A 22,673-nucleotide genomic window follows, 5' to 3' on the forward strand; every position below is an offset into this window, starting at 1 on the left:
GAGAGTGTGTGTGAGTGTGTGAGAGAGTGTGTGTGAGTGTGTGTGTGAGTGTGTGAGAGAGTGTGAGAGTGTGTGAGAGTGTGAGTGAGTGTGTGAGAGAGTGTGTGTGAGTGTGTGAGTGAGTGTGTGTGAGTGTGTGAGAGAGTGTGTGTGAGTGTGTGTGAGTGTGTGAGAGAGTGTGAGCGAGTGTGAGAGAGTGTGAGTGAGTGTGTGAGAGTGTGTGTGAGTGTGTGAGAGAGTGTGAGAGAGTGTGTGTGAGTGTGTGTGAGTGTGTGAGAGAGTGTGAGAGAGTGTGAGCGAGTGTGTGAGAGAGTGTGAGAGAGTGTGTGTGAGTGTGTGAGAGAGTGTGTGTGAGTGTGTGTGAGTGTGTGAGAGAGTGTGAGCGAGTGTGTGAGAGAGTGTGAGAGAGTGTGTGTGAGTGTGTGAGAGAGTGTGAGAGAGTGTGTGTGAGTGTGTGTGAGTGTGTGAGAGAGTGTGAGAGTGTGTGAGAGAGTGTGAGCGAGTGTGTGAGAGAGTGTGTGTGAGTGTGTGAGAGAGTGTGAGAGAGTGTGTGTGAGTGTGTGTGAGTGTGTGAGAGTGTGAGCGAGTGTGTGAGAGAGTGTGAGAGAGTGTGTGTGAGTGTGTGAGAGAGTGTGAGAGAGTGTGTGTGAGTGTGTGAGAGAGTGTGAGCGAGTGTGTGAGAGAGTGTGAGAGAGAGTGTGTGAGTGTGTGAGAGAGTGTGAGCGAGTGTGTGAGAGAGTGTGAGAGAGTGTGTGTGAGAGAGTGTGAGAGAGTGTGTGTGAGTGTGTGTGAGTGTGTGAGAGAGTGTGAGCGAGTGTGTGAGAGAGTGTGAGAGAGAGTGTGTGAGTGTGTGAGAGAGTGTGAGAGAGAGTGTGTGAGTGTGTGAGAGTGTGTGAGAGTGTGTGTGAGAGTGTGTGAGTGTGTGTGAGTGTGTGTGAGTGTGTGAGAGAGTGTGAGCGAGTGTGTGAGAGAGTGTGAGAGAGAGTGTGTGAGTGTGTGAGAGAGTGTGAGAGAGAGTGTGAGAGTGTGTGAGAGTGTGTGTGAGAGTGTGTGAGTGTGTGTGAGTGTGTGAGAGAGTGTGAGCGAGTGTGAGTGAGTGTGTGTGAGTGTGTGTGTGAGTGAGTGTGTGTGTGAGAGAGTGTGAGTGAGTGTGTGTGAGTGTGTGTGAGTGTGTGAGTGTGTGAGAGAGTGTGAGAGAGAGTGTGTGAGTGTGTGAGTGTGTGAGAGTGTGTGAGTGTGTGTGTGTGAGTGTGTGTGAGTGTGTGAGAGTGTGTGAGAGAGTGTGAGAGTGTGTGAGTGTGTGAGAGAGTGTGAGAGAGAGTGTGTGAGTGTGTGTGAGAGTGTGAGAGTGTGTGAGTGTGTGAGAGAGTGTGAGAGAGAGTGTGTGAGTGTGTGAGAGTGTGTGAGTGTGTGTGTGTGTGAGTGTGTGAGAGAGTGTGAGAGTGTGTGAGTGTGTGAGAGAGTGTGAGAGAGAGTGTGTGAGTGTGTGTGAGTGTGTGAGAGAGTGTGTGTGAGTGTGTGAGAGTGTGTGAGTGTGTGTGTGTGTGAGTGTGTGTGAGTGTGTGAGTGTGTGAGTGTGTGTGTGTGTGAGTGTGTGAGAGAGTGTGAGAGTGTGTGAGTGTGTGAGAGAGTGTGAGCGAGTGTGAGTGAGTGTGTGTGAGTGTGTGTATGAGTGAGTGTGTGTGTGAGAGTGTGAGTGAGTGTGTGTGAGTGTGTGTGAGTGTGTGAGTGTGTGTGAGTGTGTGAGAGAGTGTGAGAGAGAGTGTGTGAGTGTGTGAGTGTGTGAGAGTGTGTGTGAGTGTGTGTGTGTGAGAGAGTGTGAGAGTGTGTGAGTGTGTGAGAGAGTGTGAGAGTGTGTGAGTGTGTGAGAGAGTGTGAGAGTGTGTGAGTGTGTGAGAGAGTGTGAGAGAGAGTGTGTGAGTGTGTGAGAGTGTGTGAGTGTGTGTGTGTGTGAGTGTGTGAGAGAGTGTGAGAGTGTGTGAGTGTGTGAGAGAGTGTGAGAGAGAGTGTGTGAGTGTGTGAGAGTGTGTGAGTGTGTGTGTGTGTGAGTGTGTGAGAGAGTGTGAGAGTGTGTGAGTGTGTGAGAGAGTGTGAGAGAGAGTGTGTGAGTGTGTGTGAGTGTGTGAGAGAGTGTGTGTGAGTGTGTGAGAGTGTGTGAGTGTGTGTGTGTGTGTGAGTGTGTGTGAGTGTGTGAGTGTGTGAGTGTGTGTGTGTGTGAGTGTGTGTGAGTGTGTGAGTGTGTGAGTGTGTGTGTGTGTGAGTGTGTGTGAGAGTGTGAGAGTGTGTGAGTGTGTGAGAGAGTGTGAGAGAGAGTGTGTGAGTGTGTGAGAGTGTGTGAGTGTGTGTGTGTGTGAGTGTGTGAGAGAGTGTGAGAGTGTGTGAGTGTGTGAGAGAGTGTGAGAGAGAGTGTGTGAGTGTGTGTGAGTGTGTGAGAGTGTGTGTGAGTGTGTGAGAGTGTGTGAGTGTGTGTGTGTGTGTGAGTGTGTGTGAGTGTGTGAGTGTGTGAGTGTGTGTGTGTGTGAGTGTGTGAGAGAGTGTGAGAGTGTGTGAGTGTGTGAGAGAGTGTGTGAGTGTGTGTGAGTGTGAGTGTGTGTGTGAGTGTGTGTGTGAGTGTGTGAGAGAGTGTGTGAGTGTGTGAGAGAGTGTGTGAGTGTGTGTGCAGCCAGGAAGTAATTCATACAAAATGATACTCAGAAAGATTCAACACACACATTGTATATACAGACACACAGACACACACACACGTGTGTGTAAGTGACTCTTGGTTCTGGTTTTTATTGGTTGACTGTGTTCAGGTTCATGATGCGACCAGATGAGCTTCACCTGTTGAGAGACGACAGGTGAACGTGGGACGGAGTCCTCAGGTTTATCAGCAGAATCATGACGACATTCAGCAGGAGCGCCTCCGTCACACTTCCTGTCAGCTGACCTACACGCCATTTGCTCCGCAAACACACCTGTGGGGTTCCTCATCGTCACGGCGACAGGGAAACGCTTGGATGACCTGAGCGATACGATTGGCCACCGTGGAGGAGCTGGCAGCGATGACCCTCCTGGACATCATGTCGAAGTGTGAGCCTGAGGAGACACACGGACCAATGAGAGGAGGACACGCCCCCCCAGGTACACTCAGGTGGCATACCACACATCAAATACAGACCATCTGTATCCATGACGACGCCTCCAGCCTCCTGGACGATGATGGCAGAGGCGGCGATGTCCCAGCAGTGCATCCCGATGTGATAGTAGGCGTCGGCGCCACCTGTCGCCACCTGACACATGTCGACTGCCGCCGTCCCCAGCGCACGGATACTGGAACATACAACAAACACGCTAACAACCTGTCTCCGTCTCGGAGAACATGTTGGAGGCGTGTCATTGGCCGTCCTCACCCATGAACAGGAAGTTTGAGCAGCCTGAAGATGTTGGAGGTCATGGTGGACAGAGCGAGGTCGTCACGCTCCGCCCCGATCTCCGTCACCACCACACACCTGCTGACGTCTGATTGGAGGGGACAGAGTGGTCACAGTCAATCCAACTCCACCTTAAGAGTACAGGTGTGTGTGCGTGTGTGTGTGATGTCACCTTCCTGTCCGGAGGCGCGCAGCAGCTCGCCGTTCAGGAACGCTCCTCTTCCTCTCTGAGCGTAGAACAGTTTGTCCTCCACACAGCTGTACACGATCCCAAACTCCGTCTGACGGCGACAACAACATGTCAGTCCACTTCCTGTCTGCCCCCCCCCGACCTCTGACGACAGGTGAGCGTACCTGCTTGTTGACAGTGAAGGCGATGGAGACGGCCACAAACGGAAACCTGCCGGGACAAATGGCAGCTGCAGTTAAAGATGTAACTCTGGTTCTATGAACAGACTTTTATTGTGAACCATCAGCAGGAAGTTGAACGCATGAACGACACCATGACGGCTTAGGTACATTCTCCACCCACACTGTGATGTCACTGCCTCTCACCTGTGTACGAAGTTAACGGTCCCATCGATGGGGTCGATGATCCAGGTGGGACTGTCAGTCAGGTCCAGACGCTCACCTGCAGCCACAGACTCCTCCCCAATGAACCTGAGGTCAGAGGTCAAACAACAGCACCTTTACCTGCTGACTTCCTGTCTGATGTCCAATCACAATCAGTTTTATTTAAAGGGTCATTCCACTGATTTTCTATCTGCAGATCAGTTTGATAGTTCTGGTTTGTTTCTTCATTTCAGAGAGCTCAGAGTCTGTTCTTACAGAACCTAAAGTGTCTGTGGTCAACAAGAACCCGACAAACAAGAACCCATCCATCAAATCAGAAAGACAGAGAAAAAAGAAACATATTATTATTATTATTATTGGTTCCAACAGTAGAGCGACACCTGTGTTGAGGGTATTGGTTCCTGATAGCAGAGATCAGGATCTTCTCGACTCTTTGGTCGGTTTCTGTCACCAAATCAGCCGGAGAACTTTTCAGCTTCACGTCTTTCTGCTGCTGAAACGCCAACAGGATGATCTGAAAAACACAGACATAGAAACAGAAACGGCACTCACTTTGATCTGCAGTTGATAATTAAAGGGTCACTCCCCTCTTTCTCCCCCTGGTCCTCTGTGTCCACATTCTGCTGTCTGAGTGACTGGTAGGTAGTAAAAGTGTTGGAACTGGTCCAGTAGATCACCTCAGCCAGAACTGGTCCAGTAGATCACCTCAGCCAGCAGCCACCAAACGGGCTGCAATGGCTGCAACGTGATCCTTTGGGACAACTGCACCTGATCACAGTAGGTCCACTAAAAGAGCTTGTTTGATCCACTGACAGGCTCAGAGTGTTATTCTAAGTGTGTGACAGCATCATGGAAAGGATCCCTACAGAGAGAGACCTGGAAGATCCTTTTGGTTTAACCACAAACAGCACACACACCAGACTACATTCACTAAAACAGGGATTTTAGAGCTGCTGCCTCCATCAGTTAGTGTGTTGGTGTGACTTTGGTGTTTTAAAGGTTCAGATCAACACAAAGTAATCAGAGTTTAAACAGAGGAGGCCACCTGCTGGTCAGGGGTCACCTGACCTACTCTGAACACACCTGTATGTCAGGTATCTGTGTGTGGGTGTTGGGGTCATTTAAAGTTTAGCGGCTCAAACACAAAAACATCACATTCTTTGCTGTTTTTATCAAAGTAGAAAGTTATGAAACTAATTTCTAAAACCGACCAATCAGAGGAGCTCAAGTGCTTTAGTTTTTGGTCGTATATTTGTACTCCGACTGAGTGCCGTGCTCTGATTGATCAGTGTTCTTACCTCGCTGGCTTGTTTGGCAACAGAGATACCGAAGTTCAGACAGTCAGTCCAGTCGGCCATGATGATGAGGATGAAGAGCAGAAAATGTAACAGTGAGACCTCCTGTCAGAGAAGAAGAAAGACCGACATCAGAGAGGAAGAGGAGAAAGAAAAATGAGAATAAAATACAAAATGGAAGGGGAGAAAAAGACGAAAGAGGGAGGAGAAGATGCTGGACGCGAGAGGAGAAGAATCAAGAGAAAGACAGGGAGAGGAGGATGTGGAGGAAGATGGGAGAGAGAGAGAAGATGAGATGAAGAAAGAAAGGAGAGAAGAAAAGGAACAGAAAATAAAATAAATAAAAGAAAAACTTAAGACAGAAGAACATGGAAAAACCATTAGAACAAGTAGAACCAGAAGACCCAGCGTGTTTGTACCTCAGGGTCTAAAGAAAATCTGTGATCTCCTCAGATGTTTTTTTCTCTTTTTATTTGACAAACAGCCAATCAGAGCTCAGATCCCGCCTTGCTGTCTCACAGCCAGCCAATGGCAGCGCTGCATGGAATAGCAGGGCCTCTCCCTCCAGGAGTCTCCTCCGTTTGTCTCATACAGAACTCCATAGAAAGAAGTCTCCATTTTACAAAAGTCTTGTTTGAGCTACAGTCTGTTGGGGGAGGGTGGGGGAGTGGTCAGGAGGAAGTGGCAGCACGTGTAACATCAGTCAGCTGACTGCAGACAGACGTCCTCTTCAGGGACTCCTTGTCACCACTAATCCTGTTTGACAGAGCTGATGTCTGATTGTCTTCATATCAGCAGCAACAGAACATCAGAGTCTGAGGACAGAACACTGATTAGTCTCTGTGTTCGTCATCGCTCTCAGAATTGAACAAAAATACAGTGAAGTCTGGTTGAGAGCAGCTCCCATAGACGCTCTGTTCAGTGTGAACAATGAGTGAACATTAGAGATGGGATTTATGGCTCTTTGAAGGGAGCCGGATCTTGAGGAGCCGTTCCTTTCAAAGAGCCGTTCAAACGACTGACTTGTTATATTTATTTATTTATTTATTAGAAGGCAACCAGGGGTAACTTGTTTTCATCAAGGAAACAATCACTGGCAGCAGTTGTAAAATAAGATTTGATTCAGAATAATTCAAACTTATACATATTTATTCTGAAATATTGATTAGAATTTCATTTGGCTTGTGTTTTCAGTGGAATCATTCCATAAGATGGTGCCGTACCAACATGCTTTGACAGTGATTTTGAATTTTCCCTTCACCTAAAAAACTTTGTGGCACAATAAAAACTACGCAGGCTGCAGATAACTTCCATGCAAAATAACTTTAGTGTGAAATTTTCCATACATGAACATTTTAACAATACAGAAAAAATATGAAAATGATAAATAATAATATATATATATATATATATAACAATATAAATAAAAATTAAGACATGATACAAATGTGAATGCATAATTGTACTAAACTACCTGGTGTGTGTTCACCTGAACTACTTTACAAACAGGAACTCAGCTCCTTGACTCGAATCCACATCAGAACAATGGAAACAATAACAAATGACTTTTCTTCAGTTGTTAATATCTCCTGCTCCCTGATCCTGCGCTAAATGTAAATGTCTTCAGTCCGGTCGGGCGGCGCTCACTAATATCTCCTCCCCTAATGCTGCGCATCTGTAGCTGCGTCCACGTGAATGGAGCGTGTTGTGGACGACTCAAACTCGGAGATGTCATTAGTCGTTCAGGTGAAGGCAGCGTAGACGACTCAGACTCGTGGGGCACACAGGTGACACATGAAGGCAGCGCAGGCAATTTGCATATAAGAACGTCTCGCAACTGCGAATCGGTTCTCATCATTCACTTAAAAGAGCCGTTCAAAAGACTCGACTCGTTCGCGAACGTCACATCTGTAGTGAACATCTATCCATCCAACTGTGAGCTAATGTTAGCTAACTGGCTAATCTCTATGGGACATTCCAGTAGGGCTAACAGGCTAACAGGCTAACAGGCTGATTTCTGCTCAGACAGATCATACACAGATTCTGGTCGACTGCTGAGGTGAAATTACTTTTACAAAGCATTCTGCACCGCTCAGCGCTTTGCATCCCGGGACACGGCAGGACAGGTGAACGGTCCGTGTGTCCACAGACCCTCAGACTGAGTGAGCAGTTCTGATCCTGTACAGGAGCCTCAGTTGTCCCATGTGGCTGTGTGGCAGGCGGAGCCTGTCTTATCAGTCTGTGTGTTCTTGTACGTGCTACATAGTGAGGACATTTTGGTTGTCACCACTTTGAAGGGTCGTTGAGGGTTCAGACTTGGTTCAAAGGTTCAGGTGACGATCAGGATCAGGATCAGGATCAGTTAAAGGGCTGAGGAAGATCAGACTAATGACGGTCCTCATAGAGACAGAAGTACAAGTATGTGTGTGACAAATCAGATGATAAACTGCAACAGGAACAAAACGTCTGTGAGCTGAAATGCTGCTGACGCACACACAGATTACACACACTGCAATGTCAGTGTGTGTGTGTACTGAACAAACACACACACACACACACTGCAATGTCAGTGTGTGTGTGTACTGAACAAACACACACACACACACTGCAATGTCAGTGTGTGTGTGTGTACTGAACAAACACACACACACACACTGCAATGTCAGTGTGTGTGTGTGTGTGTACTGAACACACACACACACACACACCAGAGTGAAAGCTTGAGTCTGACTGATGGCTGTCCCTTAAACTGATGTCACACACCTACTAACGCTCTGACTACATTAAATGTGTAACCATAGCAACAGGGTTGCCGTAAGAGCCTGTTGGCCATTTACTGAACATGCTAACATGTTCCCAACAGTGGCTGTCCTCCCTCAGGTCCTCATCCTGAATGCTGACAGGTCACATGACCATCTATCTGATGATGGATTTGCTTGAATTAGCTTGCTAATGGCTTGCTGGCTGCCAGGTTAGTAATGAAAAAGATGACAGAATGATAAAAACAGTGATTAAACGTTTTAATAAAGTTTCGTCGGATGTTTTCTGTTCGTCTGCACAATCGATGACATCATTAATGCTGGTCGGGATGTCATCAGGCGGCGTCCTGTTGAGCCAGTGTTTCTGTTTCCACTTCAAATTTCACAGTTGACTCAGCTCTGATTGGCTGATTCGAACAGACTGTTCAGTCAGGTTTTCATGTTTATGGACGATCGAAGGAGTTCTGACAAACAGGAAGTCATCATCTTCCTTTCTTCATCTTGGACACCTTTTCTTTCCTCTTCTTGATGTGTTTTGGGATTTTGTTTTTCCGTTTTTCTCTCTGAGCTTCCTTCACCATCTTCTTCTTCTCCTGACAGGAAACAAATGAAGGCATCAGAAACAAACCACCACAATATAAACAGTAAATCAGGAGGACTGTTAAAACACCTTTTTGTCCATCGGGGCTTCCTCACTCTGCTCCTGCTGCTCTTCCTCTTTATCCTCATCCTCCTCCTCCTCCTCCTCCTCCTCCGAGGATGAAGGCTGGTCGTCCTCCAGGAGAGCCGGGACCTGAGGAGACGTCAAACTGTCTGAATAAATCTCTGCAGGTACAGAGGCCCATATTTACAATATGCGGCTAGGCTATTCTAGACTAGGCTAAGGGCAGCTAACAGTGTGAGGTGGTCGTACCGTCTGAACTCCAGACAGGTCCTTCTTCAGTCCGGTCAGCGTCTGATAGAGAACCTGAGCGACAACATCTTCATCAGCATCATCTTGTTACAAGTGTGTGTGTGTGTGTGTGTGTGTGTGTGTTCCTTACGTTGTCGTGGTGTCCGCTGACAGTCGACTCTTCCTCCTTTGCTTTCATCAGGTCCACGTCTCTCTCATAGTGACTCACCTCGGTCAGTGTGCGGGGGATGTAGGCCTTCTTAAACACCTGGAAGGGAGGGAGGGAGTGGGGGGCAGTGTGAGGCAGGTGGTTGTCATAGTAACCAGTTCAACAGGATGATGTTTATTTCTGTCACCTCCTCTTCCACTCGGTCCTGATCGGATCGCTGCTCTGACGTCCGCTCAGCCGCAATCACCATCGCCTGGATAACCAATCAGAGACACTCAGACTGATGACCTGACCAATCAGAGACACTCATATGATCTTATCTAGAACACAGAACAAAACCAGTCTGTTTCAGGACGTTCTCTGACCTTCTGCAGGTACTGGTCAATGTTGCTGCAGGTGATCGATGGGTCGGTGATGAAGTCAAACAGCTCTCTGACTGTCATCACGGCCACGCCGCGCTTCACGAAGAACTCTGGGAAAAAGAACCAAACAGGTCAGCTGACAGGTTTGAGGCCAGACGGATCAAAGAGACCAGAGTCAAGTTAGAACCTCGCAGGGAGAACACAGAGAGCAGGGGGCAGTAGAGAACACGGCGCTGCAGCCCCTTACCGTTAACGTTGCTGCAGTCCTTCCTGAGGAACTCCAGAGCGTGAGGATGGTCGTGCTCCACCGACTGCGACACGTCGATGATGTAAGCGTCTCCGTTGTGATATCTGCCGACGGGAGAGGAAACCCTTATGACCGTGACTTTTATTTCAAGGGGCTGTGTGTGATGGCCGTGTCTTGCCGGTGGGCGTGGTCTCTTACAGCATGTTGAACTCGCTGAGGTCGGCGTGGACGAGTCGAGCCTCCTGGAACATCTTCCTCATGTTCTGAAGAACCTGCAGGTAGAGCTCACAAGCCTTCGATTCCGACAACGAGGCGTTCTTCAGCAGAGGAGCCGGTCTGGCCAATCAATACAGGAGCCACCGATCAATGTAGGAAACAACAATCAATACAAGAGACACAAATCATTACAGGAAGCAATAATCAATGCAGGAGCCACGATCAATACAGAACTGATGGATAAATGACCAGTGTTGGTTAATCAATCATCCTGATCAATTCTTACATGTTGTCTTTTCCAATGAAGCCCATCAGAAGAACGTGACTTCTAAGCAGGAGCGGTTCTGGACTCGGGATTCCTGCCGTCTGCAGCCTGGAACACACACACCATCAGGTTCTACTGTGTTCTACCCATCAGTCCCATCAAGTTCTACTGTGTTCTACCCATCAGTCCCAACAGGTTCTACAGGGTTTTCTCTGTTGATAGAACGGTTCTGACCTGATGAGGTTCCTCATCTCCTTCTCTGCCCAGGTTCTCACCATCTTCCTGGGGTTTCCTTTACAGTAGCCATGACGGAACCTGCAGAACAACAGAGGAACAACTTAGTACACTGTTACTGACTGCTTCTTCTTCGGTGGTGGAGGACTGCCTGAACTCTTCTTCGGTGGTGGAGGACTGACCTGAACTCCCCGCTGACGTACTTGTCGCGGTCTCTGAACAGCAGGATGGACGTCTTGTAGATCTTGACGGCTCTTCCGTCTCCTGCTGATGTTCTAGCCTGATAGACGTTGGCCTGAAGAACAAACACACAGTTAGAACCTGAAGAACCAGAACGTCAGCTGGACACAACACTGGTACTGATCGGTGTTACTGATCAGTCTATCATTCGATGTCTGACCTCCTTCCCGGTACTGATGCAGCCGTTGATTTCACTGATGACTCCTCGGCTCAGCATCTTAAAGAGAATCATTCGAGTTCGAGGGTCTAAAACCTGCAGAAGAAGAATAATGATCACATGACCTCAACCAGTGACATCACAGACGCACTGCTTATGGATCTGTCTGACCACCGGATCAATAACGATACCTTCACATCATTGTCTCTGAATGATGCAGAAACACTAGTCCACACATTAGTCACTTCCAGGTTGGATTATTTCTGTTCCTTATTATCAGGCTGCCCCAATAAGTCCTTAAAGACTCTCCAGCTGGTCCAGAACGCTGCTGCTCCTGTTCTGACCAGAACTAAGAGAAGAGACCATCTTTCTCCTGTACTGGCTTCTCTTCACTGGCTTCCAGTCAAATCTAGAATAGAGTTTAAAATCCTTCTCCTCACCTCCAAAGCTCTTAATGTTCAGGCTCCATCATCTCTTAAAGAGCTCATAGTACCGTACTACCCCACTAGAGCACTGTGCTCCCAGACTGCAGGTCTACTGGTGGTTCCTAAAGTCCTCTAAAGTAGTGATGGAGCCAGAGCTTTCAGCTATCAGGCTCCTCTCCTGTGGAACCTCCTTCCAGTCTGGGTTCAGGGGGCAGACACCCTCTCTACATTTAAGAGTGGACTAAAAACCTTCCTTAGTGATGAAGCCTATAGTTCAGGACTGGATCAGGTCTTGGACCAGCCCCTAGTTATGCTGCTATAGGCTCAGACTGCCGGGGGACTCCCATGATGCACTGGGCTCCTCTCTCCTCCTCTTCCTCTTCATCCTGATGCTTCATGTCTCTTTAATGTCTGTTACTAACTTGGTATCTTCCCCGGAGCCTTTCTGTGCTTTTCTCATCTCTCAGGTTCCTGTGGATCCTGGTCCTGGTTCTCCTGCTGTGGTTCACTGGTTCCTGTGGATCCTGGCCCTGGCTCTCCTGCTGTGGTTCTCTGGTTCCTATGGATCCTATGGATCCTGGTTCTGCTGCTGTGGTTCTCAGGTTCCTGTGGATCCTGGTCCTGGGTCTCCTGCTGTGGTTCTCTGGTTCCTGGTCCTGCTGCTGTGGTTCTCAGGTTCCTGTGGATCCTGGTCCTGGTCCTGCTGCTGTGGTTCTCAGGTTCCTGTGGATCCTGGTCCTGGCTCTCCTGCTGTGGTTCTCTGGTTCCTGTGGATCCTGGTCCTGGTTCTCCTGCTGTGGTTCTCTGGTTCCTGTGGATCCTGGTCCTGGTTCTCCTGCTGTGGTTCTCTGGTTCCTGTGGATCCTGGTCCTGGTTCTGCTGCTGTGGTTCTCAGGTTCCTGTGGATCCTGGTCCTGGGTCTCCTGCTGTGGTTCTCTGGTTCCTGGTCCTGCTGCTGTGGTTCTCAGGTTCCTGTGGATCCTGGTCCTGGTCCTGCTGCTGTGGTTCTCAGGTTCCTGTGGATCCTGGTCCTGGCTCTCCTGCTGTGGTTCTCTGGTTCCTGTGGATCCTGGTCCTGGTTCTCCTGCTGTGGTTCTCTGGTTCCTGTGGATCCTGGTCCTGGTTCTCCTGCTGTGGTTCTCTGGTTCCTGTGGATCCTGGTCCTGGTTCTGCTGCTGTGGTTCTCAGGTTCCTGTGGATCCTGGTCCTGGTTCTCCTGCTGTGGTTCTCTGGTTCCTGTGGATCCTGGTCCTGGTTCTCCTGCTGTGGTTCTCTGGTTCCTGTGGATCCTGGTCCTGGTTCTCCTGCTGTGGTTCTCTGGTTCCTGTGGATCCTGGTCCTGGTTCTCCTGCTGTGGTTCTCTGGTTCCTGTGGATCCTGGTCCTGGTTCTGCTGCTGTGGTTCTCAGGTTCCTGTGGATCCTGGTCCTGGTTCTCCTGCTGCGGATCGTCAGCCACCAACTATTTTAGTCCTGTTATTATTATTCACACATTTTACCTGCTACCATATTGATCAGTATCAGTCACATTGATCAGTACTGTAGTTACTGTTAGTTCTCTCTCTCTCCAACATGGACCCCAACAGAAACCCCCCTCTGAGCCTGGTTCTGTTTGAGGTTTCTTCCCGTTAAAGGAGTGTTCTTCTGTTAAAGGGGAGTTCTTCCTCTTGTTAAAGGGGAGTTCTTCCCGTTAAAGGGGAGTTCTTCCTCTTGTTAAAGGGGAGTTCTTCCTCCAGTTAAAGGGGAGTTCTTCCTCCAGTTAAAGGGGAGTCCTCCCGTTAAAGGGGAGTTCTCCCCGTTAAAGGGGAGTTCTTCCTCTTGTTAAAGGGGAGTTCTTCCCGTTAAAGGGGAGTTCTTCCTCCCGTTAAAGGGGAGTTCCTCCCATTAAAGGGGAGTTCTTCCTCCCGTTAAAGGGGAGTTCTCCCCGTTAAAGGGGAGTTCTTCCCGTTAAAGGGGAGTTCTTCCTCTTGTTAAAGGGGAGTTCTTCCTCCCGTTAAAGGGGAGTTCTTCCCATTAAAGGGGAGTTCCTCCCGTTAAAGGGGAGTTCTTCCCGTTAAAGGGGAGTTCTTCCTCCCGTTAAAGGGGAGTTCTTCCTCCCGTTAAAGGGGAGTTCTTCCTCCACTGTGTCCTAATCTAATCTCTGAGCTGCTCTGTGGGGATTCTTGAATCCTTCCTGTTGAATTCCTGAATCTTTGGTCTCTGAATGAAAGAGTTTGTTCTGAGCTGCTCTTTATGGAAACAGTCTGAGAGAAACACTGCTGTGACCTGGAGCTGGAGAGAGAAACACTGCTGTGACCTGAAGCTGGAGAGAGAAACACTGCTGTGACCTGGAGCTGGAGAGAGAAACACTGCTGTGACCTGGAGCTGGAGAGAGAAACACTGACTGATTGATTGGTTGGCTGATTGATTGATTGATGAGCCTGATCTGTCACTGATTAACAATCAATACAAACGTCAACCAACATCGTTTGAGCAGATGTCACGTGATCGTCATGTTGGCTTGTGGGACGACTTCTCCACTAACTGAGGATTAATCAATTCATTCATTAATTGCGTGATCAAGAATCAAATCGTGTGTGAGCTGAGTTGGTGATCAGTGTGATATCACCGTTCATCCTGCTGTTCACTTCCTGTCAGACCCTTTCTAAGTAAAAGCGTGGGTGTTGATGCTCACCTGTTCGACTGTGGCTCGATCTGATTTGTCTTTCACTCTGTACCTGCAGAGAGCAGCCAATCAGAATGTTAGTCCATCGGTCACATGACCTGTGATGTAAACACTCAGCTGAGGTCACACATACGTGTCAGCGTCTCTCTGTTTCTGCATCGTCGTCACTTTATTGATCACAGAATCAGCAAAATCCAGTTTATCTGGAACCAGAACACAAAGTGATCAGAATGTGTGTGTGTGTGTGTGTGTTATTGACTGTGTGTGTGTGTGTGTGTTATTGACTGTGTGTGTGTGTGTGTGTATGTTATTGACTGTGTGTGTGTGTGTGTGTTATTGACTGTGTGTGTGTGTGTGTGTTATTGACTGTATGTGTGTGTGTGTGTTATTGACTGTGTGTGTGTGTGTGTGTGTGTGTGTGTGTGTTATTGACTGTGTGTGTGTGTGTGTGTTATTGACTGTGTGTGTGTGTTATTGACTGTGTGTGTGTGTGTGTGTGTGTCTGTTATTGACTGTGTGTGTGTGTGTTATTGACTGTGTGTGTGTGTGTGTGTTATTGACTGTGTGTGTGTGTGTGTGTTATTGACTGTGTGTGTGTGTTATTGACTGTGTGTGTGTGTGTTATTGACTGTGTGTGTGTGTGTTATTGACTGTGTGTGTGTGTGTTATTGACTGTGTGTGTGTGTTATTGACTGTATGTGTGTGTGTGTGTGTGTGTTATTGACTGTGAGTGTGTGTGTGTGTTATTGACTGTATGTGTGTGTGTCTGTTAGTTACTGACTGTATGTGTGTGTGTGTGTGTTATTGACTGTGTGTGTGTCTGTTATTGACTGTGTGTGTGTGTGTGTGTGTGTGTGTGTGTGTCTGTTATTGACTGTGTGTGTGTGTGTGTCTGTTATTGACTGTGTGTGTGTGTTATTGACTGTGTGTGTGTGTGTGTGTCTGTTATTGACTGTGTGTGTGTGTGTGTCTGTTATTGACTGTGTGTGTGTGTGTCTGTTATTGACTGTGTGTGTGTGTGTGTGTGTGTGTGTCTGTTATTGACTGTGTGTGTGTCTGTTATTGACTGTGTGTGTGTGTGTGTGTGTGTGTGTGTGTTATTGACTGTGTGTGTTATTGACTGTGTGTGTTACAGTGTGTGTGTGTGTGTGTGTGTGTGTGTTATTGACTGTGTGTGTGTGTGTTATTGACTGTGTGTGTTATTGACTGTGTGTGTGTTACTGACTGTGTGTGTTACAGTGTGTGTGTGTGTGTGTGTGTGTGTGTGTGTTAGTCTGTGTGTGTTACTGACTGTGTGTGTTACAGTGTTTGTGTGTGTGTGTGTGTGTGTGTGTTACTGACTGTGTGTGTTACAGTGTGTGTGTGTGTGTGTTAGTCTGTGTGTGTTACTGACTGTGTGTGTGTGTGTTACAGTGTGTGTGTGTTAGTCTGTGTGTGTTACTGACTGTGCGTGTGTGTGTGTGTGTGTTACTGACTGTGTGTGTGTGTTACTGACTGTGTGTGTGTTATTGACTGTGTGTTACTGACTGTGTGTGTTACAGTGTGTGTGTGTTACTGACTGTGTGTGTGTGTGTTATTGACTGTGTGTGTTACTGACTGTGTGTGTTACAGTGTGTGTGTGTGTGTGTGTGTGTTACTGACTGTGTGTGTGTGTGTGTGTGTGTGTGTGTTACTGACTGTGTGTTACAGTGTGTGTGTGTGTGTGTGTGTGTGTGTTAGTCTGTGTGTGTTACTGACTGTGTGTGTGTGTGTTACAGTGTGTGTGTGTGTGTGTGTGTGTGTTAGTCTGTGTGTGTTACTGACTGTGTGTGTGTGTGTGTGTTACTGACTGTGTGTGTGTGTGTTACTGACTGTGTGTTACAGTGTGTGTGTGTTACTGACTGTGTGTGTGTGTGTTATTGACTGTGTGTGTTACTGACTGTGTGTGTTACTGACTGTGTGTGTGTGTTATTGACTGTGTGTGTTACTGACTGTGTGTGTTACTGACTGTGTGTGTTACTGACTGTGTGTGTGTGTTATTGACTGTGTGTGTGTGTTATTGACTGTGTGTGTTACTGACTGTGTGTGTGTGTGTTATTGACTGTGTGTGTTACAGTGTGTGTGTGTGTGTTACTGACTGTGTGTTACAGTGTGTGTGTATTACTGACTGTGTGTACAGTGTGTGTGTATTACTGACTGTGTGTACAGTGTGTGTGTGTGTATTACTGACTGTGTGTACAGTGTGTGTGTGTGTTACCCAGGTTGATCTTGTGCTCGTACTTCCTCAGAGCTTTATCAGACGGGGTTGACGGCAGCATCTTATTGGTCGGATTCTGTCTGTTGGACTGACCAATAGAAACAGATGTGTGCTGATGACATCATCAATTTTCCTGTGTTTAACTTTACAAAATAAAAGGTCACTGATGATTATTAGACCGGAAGCACTGATGCAGCGCCACAGTCAGAGGACCACACAGATGTCAGCGATCAATCAATCCTCAATAATTAGTCATCAGTAATCAACCAATAATAACTATTGATCTGTGATCAGACTGGTCACCTGACAGCTCAGACTGGTCCTGTTGTATCTTTTAGTCAAATCTCCTCCTGATGAACACCACTCCCACTCCTCATCATCATTCTCCTCTTCATCATCCTCCTCCTCCTCCGATGAAGGCTGCTCTCTCACATCGGTCATGTGATTCCGCACAGCCAACAGTCCTGATTGGTCACTGCAGACAAGACAAAACCAGAAAGCAGCAGAGATGACCTGATGGATCCTTCTGGTCTGGACCAGGAAACTGTGTCCGCGCGCGTACACGTACACTCTCACTCTCACTCTCACTCTCACACACACACTCTATCAGTGATCAGAGGATTGATTAGGATCACCTGTCCTCCTCTGCGTCATCAAACTGTCCAGGTACACAGCCCACCGCCGACATGACGTCACACGACACAGAGCAGAACTAAACCAAACCAGAACTAAACTCGATTCAGGCCGGGTTTCAGCAGCTCACTCTGATCGTCTCCAGCAGCGTGGTCACTCCACTTCCGGGTCTGAACATGTGACTATGGCAACAGACGAGGGACCAAACTATTCAGTAACAGTTTGTTTAGCTTTAACTGGGCGAATACAGGAGCAAAGAGTTTCCGGTGAATAAAGTAACCTGTCAGAGTCCTCTATCTGTACTGAGCGTTTCTCTGTTCTGGCTTCATTTTTCGAACATTTACATCATTTTTATTTCATCTCCAGTCGGAAGCTTTCATGTTGAAAACCTCAACAGTAAGTCCGTTGTAGCGGTTTGCTTTAGCCTTCGTTAGCTTCCCGCTCCGGGCACCGCACTGGATAAAGTCGGTGTTTGACGGAGAGGTTCTCAGGATGTCCGCCGACCTGGACCGGACCCCCCGGTCCCTGCTGGTCCGGGAGCGGTCCAGTTTCCTGGACCAGCGGAACCGGCTCAGCTCTCAGGTGGAACAGTTGCACTTCAACTACAAGGTACCACCGCTGTCGTGTTAGCGTAGCCCAAGATAACGCGCGTTAGCAGCTAGCATGCTAACAGGAAACAGACGTGTCGGCGCGGAATTTCAAAATTAAAATCTGGACTTAAAATAGAGAAGATGAACTTTTACAAAATAAAATGGCTGGAATAAATACACACAGAACACGACCAGCGGTATACTAATACTGCAGTGCTAGTACTCTCTATCTAGTACAATCAATCAGTCAGTGTTTCTCTCTCCAGCTCCAGGTCACAGCAGTGTTCTCTCAGACTGTTTCCATCAAGAATCCCCACAGAGCAGCTCAGAGATTAGATTAGGACACAGTGGAGGAAGAACTCCCCTTTAACGGGAGGAACTAATAGAGAAATTTTGCTCTCAAAAATGACTCTGCTTTGATTTTAAAAGGTCACTCACCTGAGGAAGGTGTTCCAGATTAGTACTGAGCTGCATTGTTTCACCTGTGCAGGTGTCTGTGCTACTGCCTGAGTGTAGCTCCGCCCCCTCTCACCTGGACACCGTGTTGAACAGTTTCAGCAGTTTCTACCTGATCAGGAAGCTCCCTGTATACGAGCTGCTGGACAAAGACTTCTTGGAGACTGCTGTGTACCATGGTAACACCTGACACGCCTGACACACCTGGACACGCCTGACACACCTGACACACCTGGACACACCTGACACACCTAGACATGCCTGGACACACCTGACACACCTGGACACACCTGACACGCCTGGACACGCCTGACACACCTGGACACGCCTGGACACGCCTGGACACGCCTGACACACCTGGACACACCTGGACACACCTGACACACCTGACACACCTAGACATGCCTGGACACACCTGACACGCCTGGACACGCCTGACACACCTGGACACACCTGACACACCTGGACACGCCTGACACACCTGACACACCTGGACACACCTGACACACCTAGACATGCCTGGACACACCTGACACACCTGGACACACCTGACACACCTGGACACACCTGACACGCCTGGACACGCCTGACACACCTGGACACGCCTGGACACGCCTGGACACGCCTGACACACCTGGACACGCCTGACACACCTGGACCCGCCTGACACACCCGGACACGCCTGACACACCCGGACACGCCTGGACACGCCTAGACACGCCTGACACACCTGGACACGCCTGACACACCCGGACACACCTGACACACCTGGACACGCCTGACACACCTAGACACGCCTGACACACCTGGACCTACCTAGACACGCCTGACACACCTGGACACACCTGGACACGCCTGACACACCTGGACACGCCTAGACATGCCTGGACACACCTAGACACGCCTGACACACCTAGACACGCCTGACACACCTGGACCCACCTAGACACGCCTGACACACCTGGACCTACCTAGACACGCCTGACACACCTGGACACGCCTAGACACGCCTGACACACCTGGACACACCTAGACACGCCTGGACACACCTGGACACGCCTGGACACACCTGGACACGCCTGACACACCTGGACACGCCTGACACACCTGGACACGCCTGACACACCTGGACCCGCCTGACACACCTGGACCCACCTGGACACGCCTGACACACCTGGACATGCCTGACACACCTGGACCCACCTAGACACACCTGGACACGCCTGACACACCTGGACACGCCTAGACACGCCTGACACACCTGGACACACCTAGACACACCTGGACACGCCTGACACACCTGGACACGCCTAGACACGCCTGACACACCTGGACACACCTAGACATGCCTGGACACACCTGGAGACACCTGGACACGCCTGACACACCTGGACACACCTGGACCCGCCTGACACACCTGGACACGCCTGACACACCTGGACATGCCTGACACACCTGGACACGCCTGACACACCTGGACCCACCTAGACACACCTGGACCTACCTAGACACGCCTGACACACCTAGACACGCCTGACACACCTGGACCCACCTAGACACGCCTGACACACACCTGACACACCTGATTGCTGGAGCAAACTGCTGTCTTCTCTGCATGTTTACGTTGGCTGTGTGTGTGTGTGTGTGTGTGTGTGTGTGTGTAGGTAGTGTGTACGGTTTGTCATACAGGACGCGGATCGATGAAGATAACTGTGTCGCTCTGCTGCCAAACGGTAAACATTCTCTGATGTCATCACCTGTCTCTCTCTCACCTGTCAGACTGTCTGCAGGTCACCTGTCTCTCTCTCACCTGTCTGCAGGTCACCTGTCTCTCTCACCTGTCGGACTGTCTGCAGGTCACCTGTCTCTCTCTCACCTGTTTGCAGGTCACCTGTCTCTCTCTCTGGATAAAGACTCCTTCCAGCTGTTGGGTTTTGAGGGGAAACCGTCCAGATTCAACCAGCGAACCAGCAGCAGATATGGTCTGAACGACATCACAGTGACATCACAGCTGTCATGAAATCATATTAAATACTTCACAAATAATCTGAGTACTGACCGTGTACTCTGACCATGTACTGTGTACTCTGACCGTGTACTCTGTGTACTGCAGTCGTCTCTGTGGATCTGACGGACAGCTGCATGGCTCCTGGTGGGCGGAGCTACCACAGACTCCTCACAGGTCTGAAGTCACGACTTCACCTGGAGGCAGACTTTCTGCTGACGCATCACCCAGGTGAGAGTGATGTCATCACCCAGGTGAGTGATGTCATCATCCAGGTGAGAGATTACCCATAACTCCCTGCCGTGTGTCATATAGGAGGTGGGGCCTCTCTGCAGGCCCTGCTGTCGCGTTACGATTGGTCGGAGCACAGACCTGAGGTCAGCAGACGCACCCTGACTGACCTGTCCTGTCCCGCCCTGCTCACCTCTGACCTGCAGTCGTGTGACCCTCACAGCTTCCTGGAGTGGCTCGGCGCTTTGGATGCCCACGTCAGCTGGTGAGTGGGCTGTTGCCATGACAACTTGACCAACTTTACCAGTAAACACGTGTGACCCCCGCCGCTCTTCTTCTGTGGTTTCAGTGAGAATGACTCCAGCAGCTTCCTGTCCTCTCTGACGTGTTCAGAGCCGAAAATGACGCTTAGTCGAGCTCTGAGCGTCTCTGTCTGCGGGCTGCTGCTTCCTCACGACGTCCACCGCCTCCTCCAGCAGATCAGGTCAGCTGACCTCAAGGTCTCCAGTGAGCACGTTCAGTCAGTCACTTTAATGCATCTTTTCAGGCCTGTTTGTTGAAACCATCCTGTATTTATCTTCAAACACACCAGACTACATTCATTCATTCACAGTCTGCTGCAGCCTCCATTCGTTAGTTAGTGTTTTTGTGTTACATAGGTATTCTGTTGGATCCAAACTGACCCTTTAAAACACTGAAGTCACACAATAACACAAACTAACTAACTAAAGCTGGGACCCAGAGAGGAGAGACCCCGCAGCCAGAACCTCCTTCCCCCGCCACTACTGCCTGTCACACCTGCTGCAATGCGCTCCCTCAGTGGCACAGGTGATGTCAAAGGTCACACAGCATGTTTTCAGGTGTGAGTCTGTGTTCTTGGTGCCCAGGTCAGATGATGTCACACTGTGGTTCAGTCTGGTTCAGCCTCTCTGAAGTGACAAAAGAACTCATTTCAGATGAGGCATTGAGTCAAAGTAAAGGGTAACTCTGCTGTTTCTCCCCCTGCGTCCTCTCTGTCCACATCCTGGTGTCTGAATGACTGGTAGGCAGTAAAAGTGTTGGAACTGGTCCAGTAGATCACCTCAGACACAAACACACTGACTGATGGAGGCAGCAGCTCTAAAATCCCTGTTTTAGTGAATGTAGTCTGGTGTGTGTGCTGTTTGTGGTTAAACCAAAAGGATCTTCCAGGTCTCTCTCTGTAGGGATCCTTTCCATGATGCTGTCACACACTTAGAATAACACTCTGAGCCTGTCAGTGGATCAAACAAGCTCTTTTAGTGGACCTACTGTGATCAGGTGCAGTTGTCCCAAAGGATCACGTTGCAGCCATTGCAGCCCGTTTGGTGGCTGCTGGCTGAGGTGATCTACTGGACCAGTTCCAACACTTTTACTACCTACCAGTCACTCAGACACCAGGATGAGGACACAGAGGACCAGGGGGAGAAAGAGGGGAGTGACCCTTTAACAATGAAGGAGGCTTAAACTCCTGGTTTCTGTTGTATCTCTTCCATGAACCCAACACTACTACTGGTGGTATTAGTATCACCTGTCCTCACCTGTCTTGCAGGTGTTACCTGGAGCGGCTCCAGCCGGTGTCCTGGGCGTCCCTGACGGTTCATGGTTTTGTGGACAGTCCTGTGTCATGGGGGGGCAGTGAGCACGGCTTCCTGAGAGGGGGGGAGAACTTCTACACTCTGCTGATGTTCGACGACCACACCTACCAGCTCCACCTGGCCACGGGGGCCTATGACGGCTGTCCGCCATGACGGCTCTGTGTTCGCTCCGGTTTCGTTCCGTTTGGACTGAAACATTTGATCAATTATTTTTGCTTGAACCTGCCTACTGTGCCAACAGGTCACAGAACAGAACCAGGACCGCCGTCATCTGGGTCCCGTTCATCCTCTGTAAACCCCCAACGCAGACCCAGGACTTTAAGTGGGCCCCACCCCTGATCACAAATGATCAGGTCATCACTTCTGATCTGAACACTGACTGATATTAAGTTCAGTTTTCAGACAATTTTGTTTGTCTCCAACAATAAAGCAGATGTGTCTGTTCTGGACTGGTTCTGGACTGGTTCTGGACTGGTTCTGGACGTCCCGTCAGGGATCCTCCTGGTCTTTAGTTGTTGAATCTTCTTTACTTTCCAGGCTGAACAGATGTCACACAGGATTGAAGAGCTTCTCTGGTCCTGTTGGTGTTTTATGTTGTTAAAATAAAGTTTGAGCAGAAACGACGCTAGTCTCCGACTGATGACTCAAACAGCGTTAAAGGACCAGTTCAACATGTAATGTGTAACTGGGCTGTTTCAATCAAACAACCAATCTTTATTTATACCGTGCCAATTAATAACAAGTGTTAGCTCAATTCAACATGAAGGATTCAAGAATCCCCACAGAGCAGCTCAGAGATTAGATTAGGACACAGTGGAGGAAGAACTCCCCTTTAACGGGAAGAAACCTCGAACAGAACCAGGCTCGGGGGGGGGGGGGGGGGTCTGGGTTGGGTGGGGTTCCCCTTTCCTTTGTCAAGCTAAGCTTAGCTTCATGTTAGGCGTACAGATCAATCTGAGAGTCTGACGGGCGTTACACCGTAGAGAACGCCGGCGT

The 22,673-nt window shown here is 49.0% G+C and overlaps 3 protein-coding genes across 4 annotated transcripts; 1 reads left to right on the forward strand and 2 right to left on the reverse strand.

Annotated features, from left to right (window-relative positions):
- Positions 1 to 2,929: 2,929 nt before the first annotated feature.
- On the reverse strand, positions 2,930 to 5,344 carry LOC139214359 (inositol monophosphatase 1-like). Its single transcript, XM_070845193.1, has 8 exons — positions 5,285 to 5,344; positions 4,367 to 4,500; positions 3,969 to 4,073; positions 3,768 to 3,813; positions 3,586 to 3,694; positions 3,393 to 3,501; positions 3,161 to 3,312; positions 2,930 to 3,078 (listed from the first exon to the last, which is right to left on the reverse strand). Exons 1-8 carry the CDS (start codon positions 5,342 to 5,344, stop codon positions 2,930 to 2,932), a joined length of 864 nt encoding a protein of 287 aa, XP_070701294.1.
- A 2,942-nt stretch (positions 5,345 to 8,286) lies between these two features.
- Positions 8,287 to 17,271, reverse strand: riok1 (RIO kinase 1 (yeast)). Its single transcript, XM_070844914.1, has 17 exons — positions 16,782 to 17,271; positions 16,450 to 16,621; positions 16,147 to 16,234; positions 14,044 to 14,113; positions 13,920 to 13,962; positions 10,826 to 10,918; positions 10,608 to 10,720; positions 10,426 to 10,506; positions 10,213 to 10,299; positions 9,909 to 10,046; positions 9,711 to 9,814; positions 9,467 to 9,573; positions 9,289 to 9,354; positions 9,084 to 9,200; positions 8,954 to 9,007; positions 8,711 to 8,833; positions 8,287 to 8,633 (listed from the first exon to the last, which is right to left on the reverse strand). The coding sequence occupies exons 1-17, from the start codon at positions 16,832 to 16,834 to the stop codon at positions 8,523 to 8,525; spliced, it is 1,620 nt and encodes a 539-aa protein (XP_070701015.1). The 5' UTR covers positions 16,835 to 17,271; the 3' UTR covers positions 8,287 to 8,522.
- rpp40 (ribonuclease P/MRP 40 subunit) lies at positions 17,031 to 22,300 on the forward strand. Of its 2 annotated transcripts, none has more exons than XM_070844915.1 (8): positions 17,031 to 17,388; positions 17,860 to 18,004; positions 19,490 to 19,558; positions 19,616 to 19,807; positions 19,939 to 20,061; positions 20,146 to 20,326; positions 20,411 to 20,545; positions 21,632 to 22,300. In XM_070844915.1, the coding sequence occupies exons 1-8, from the start codon at positions 17,272 to 17,274 to the stop codon at positions 21,828 to 21,830; spliced, it is 1,161 nt and encodes a 386-aa protein (XP_070701016.1). In that variant the 5' UTR covers positions 17,031 to 17,271; the 3' UTR covers positions 21,831 to 22,300. The 2 variants fall into 2 exon arrangements, with proteins under 2 accessions (XP_070701016.1, XP_070701017.1); XM_070844916.1 differs by having other exon boundaries at positions 17,036 to 17,388; positions 19,712 to 19,807.
- The last annotated feature ends 373 nt before the right edge of the window (positions 22,301 to 22,673 follow it).

This window comes from Pempheris klunzingeri, chromosome 15 (assembly GCF_042242105.1).
Source record: "Pempheris klunzingeri isolate RE-2024b chromosome 15, fPemKlu1.hap1, whole genome shotgun sequence".
NCBI classification, from domain to species: Eukaryota; Metazoa; Chordata; class Actinopteri; order Acropomatiformes; family Pempheridae; genus Pempheris; species Pempheris klunzingeri.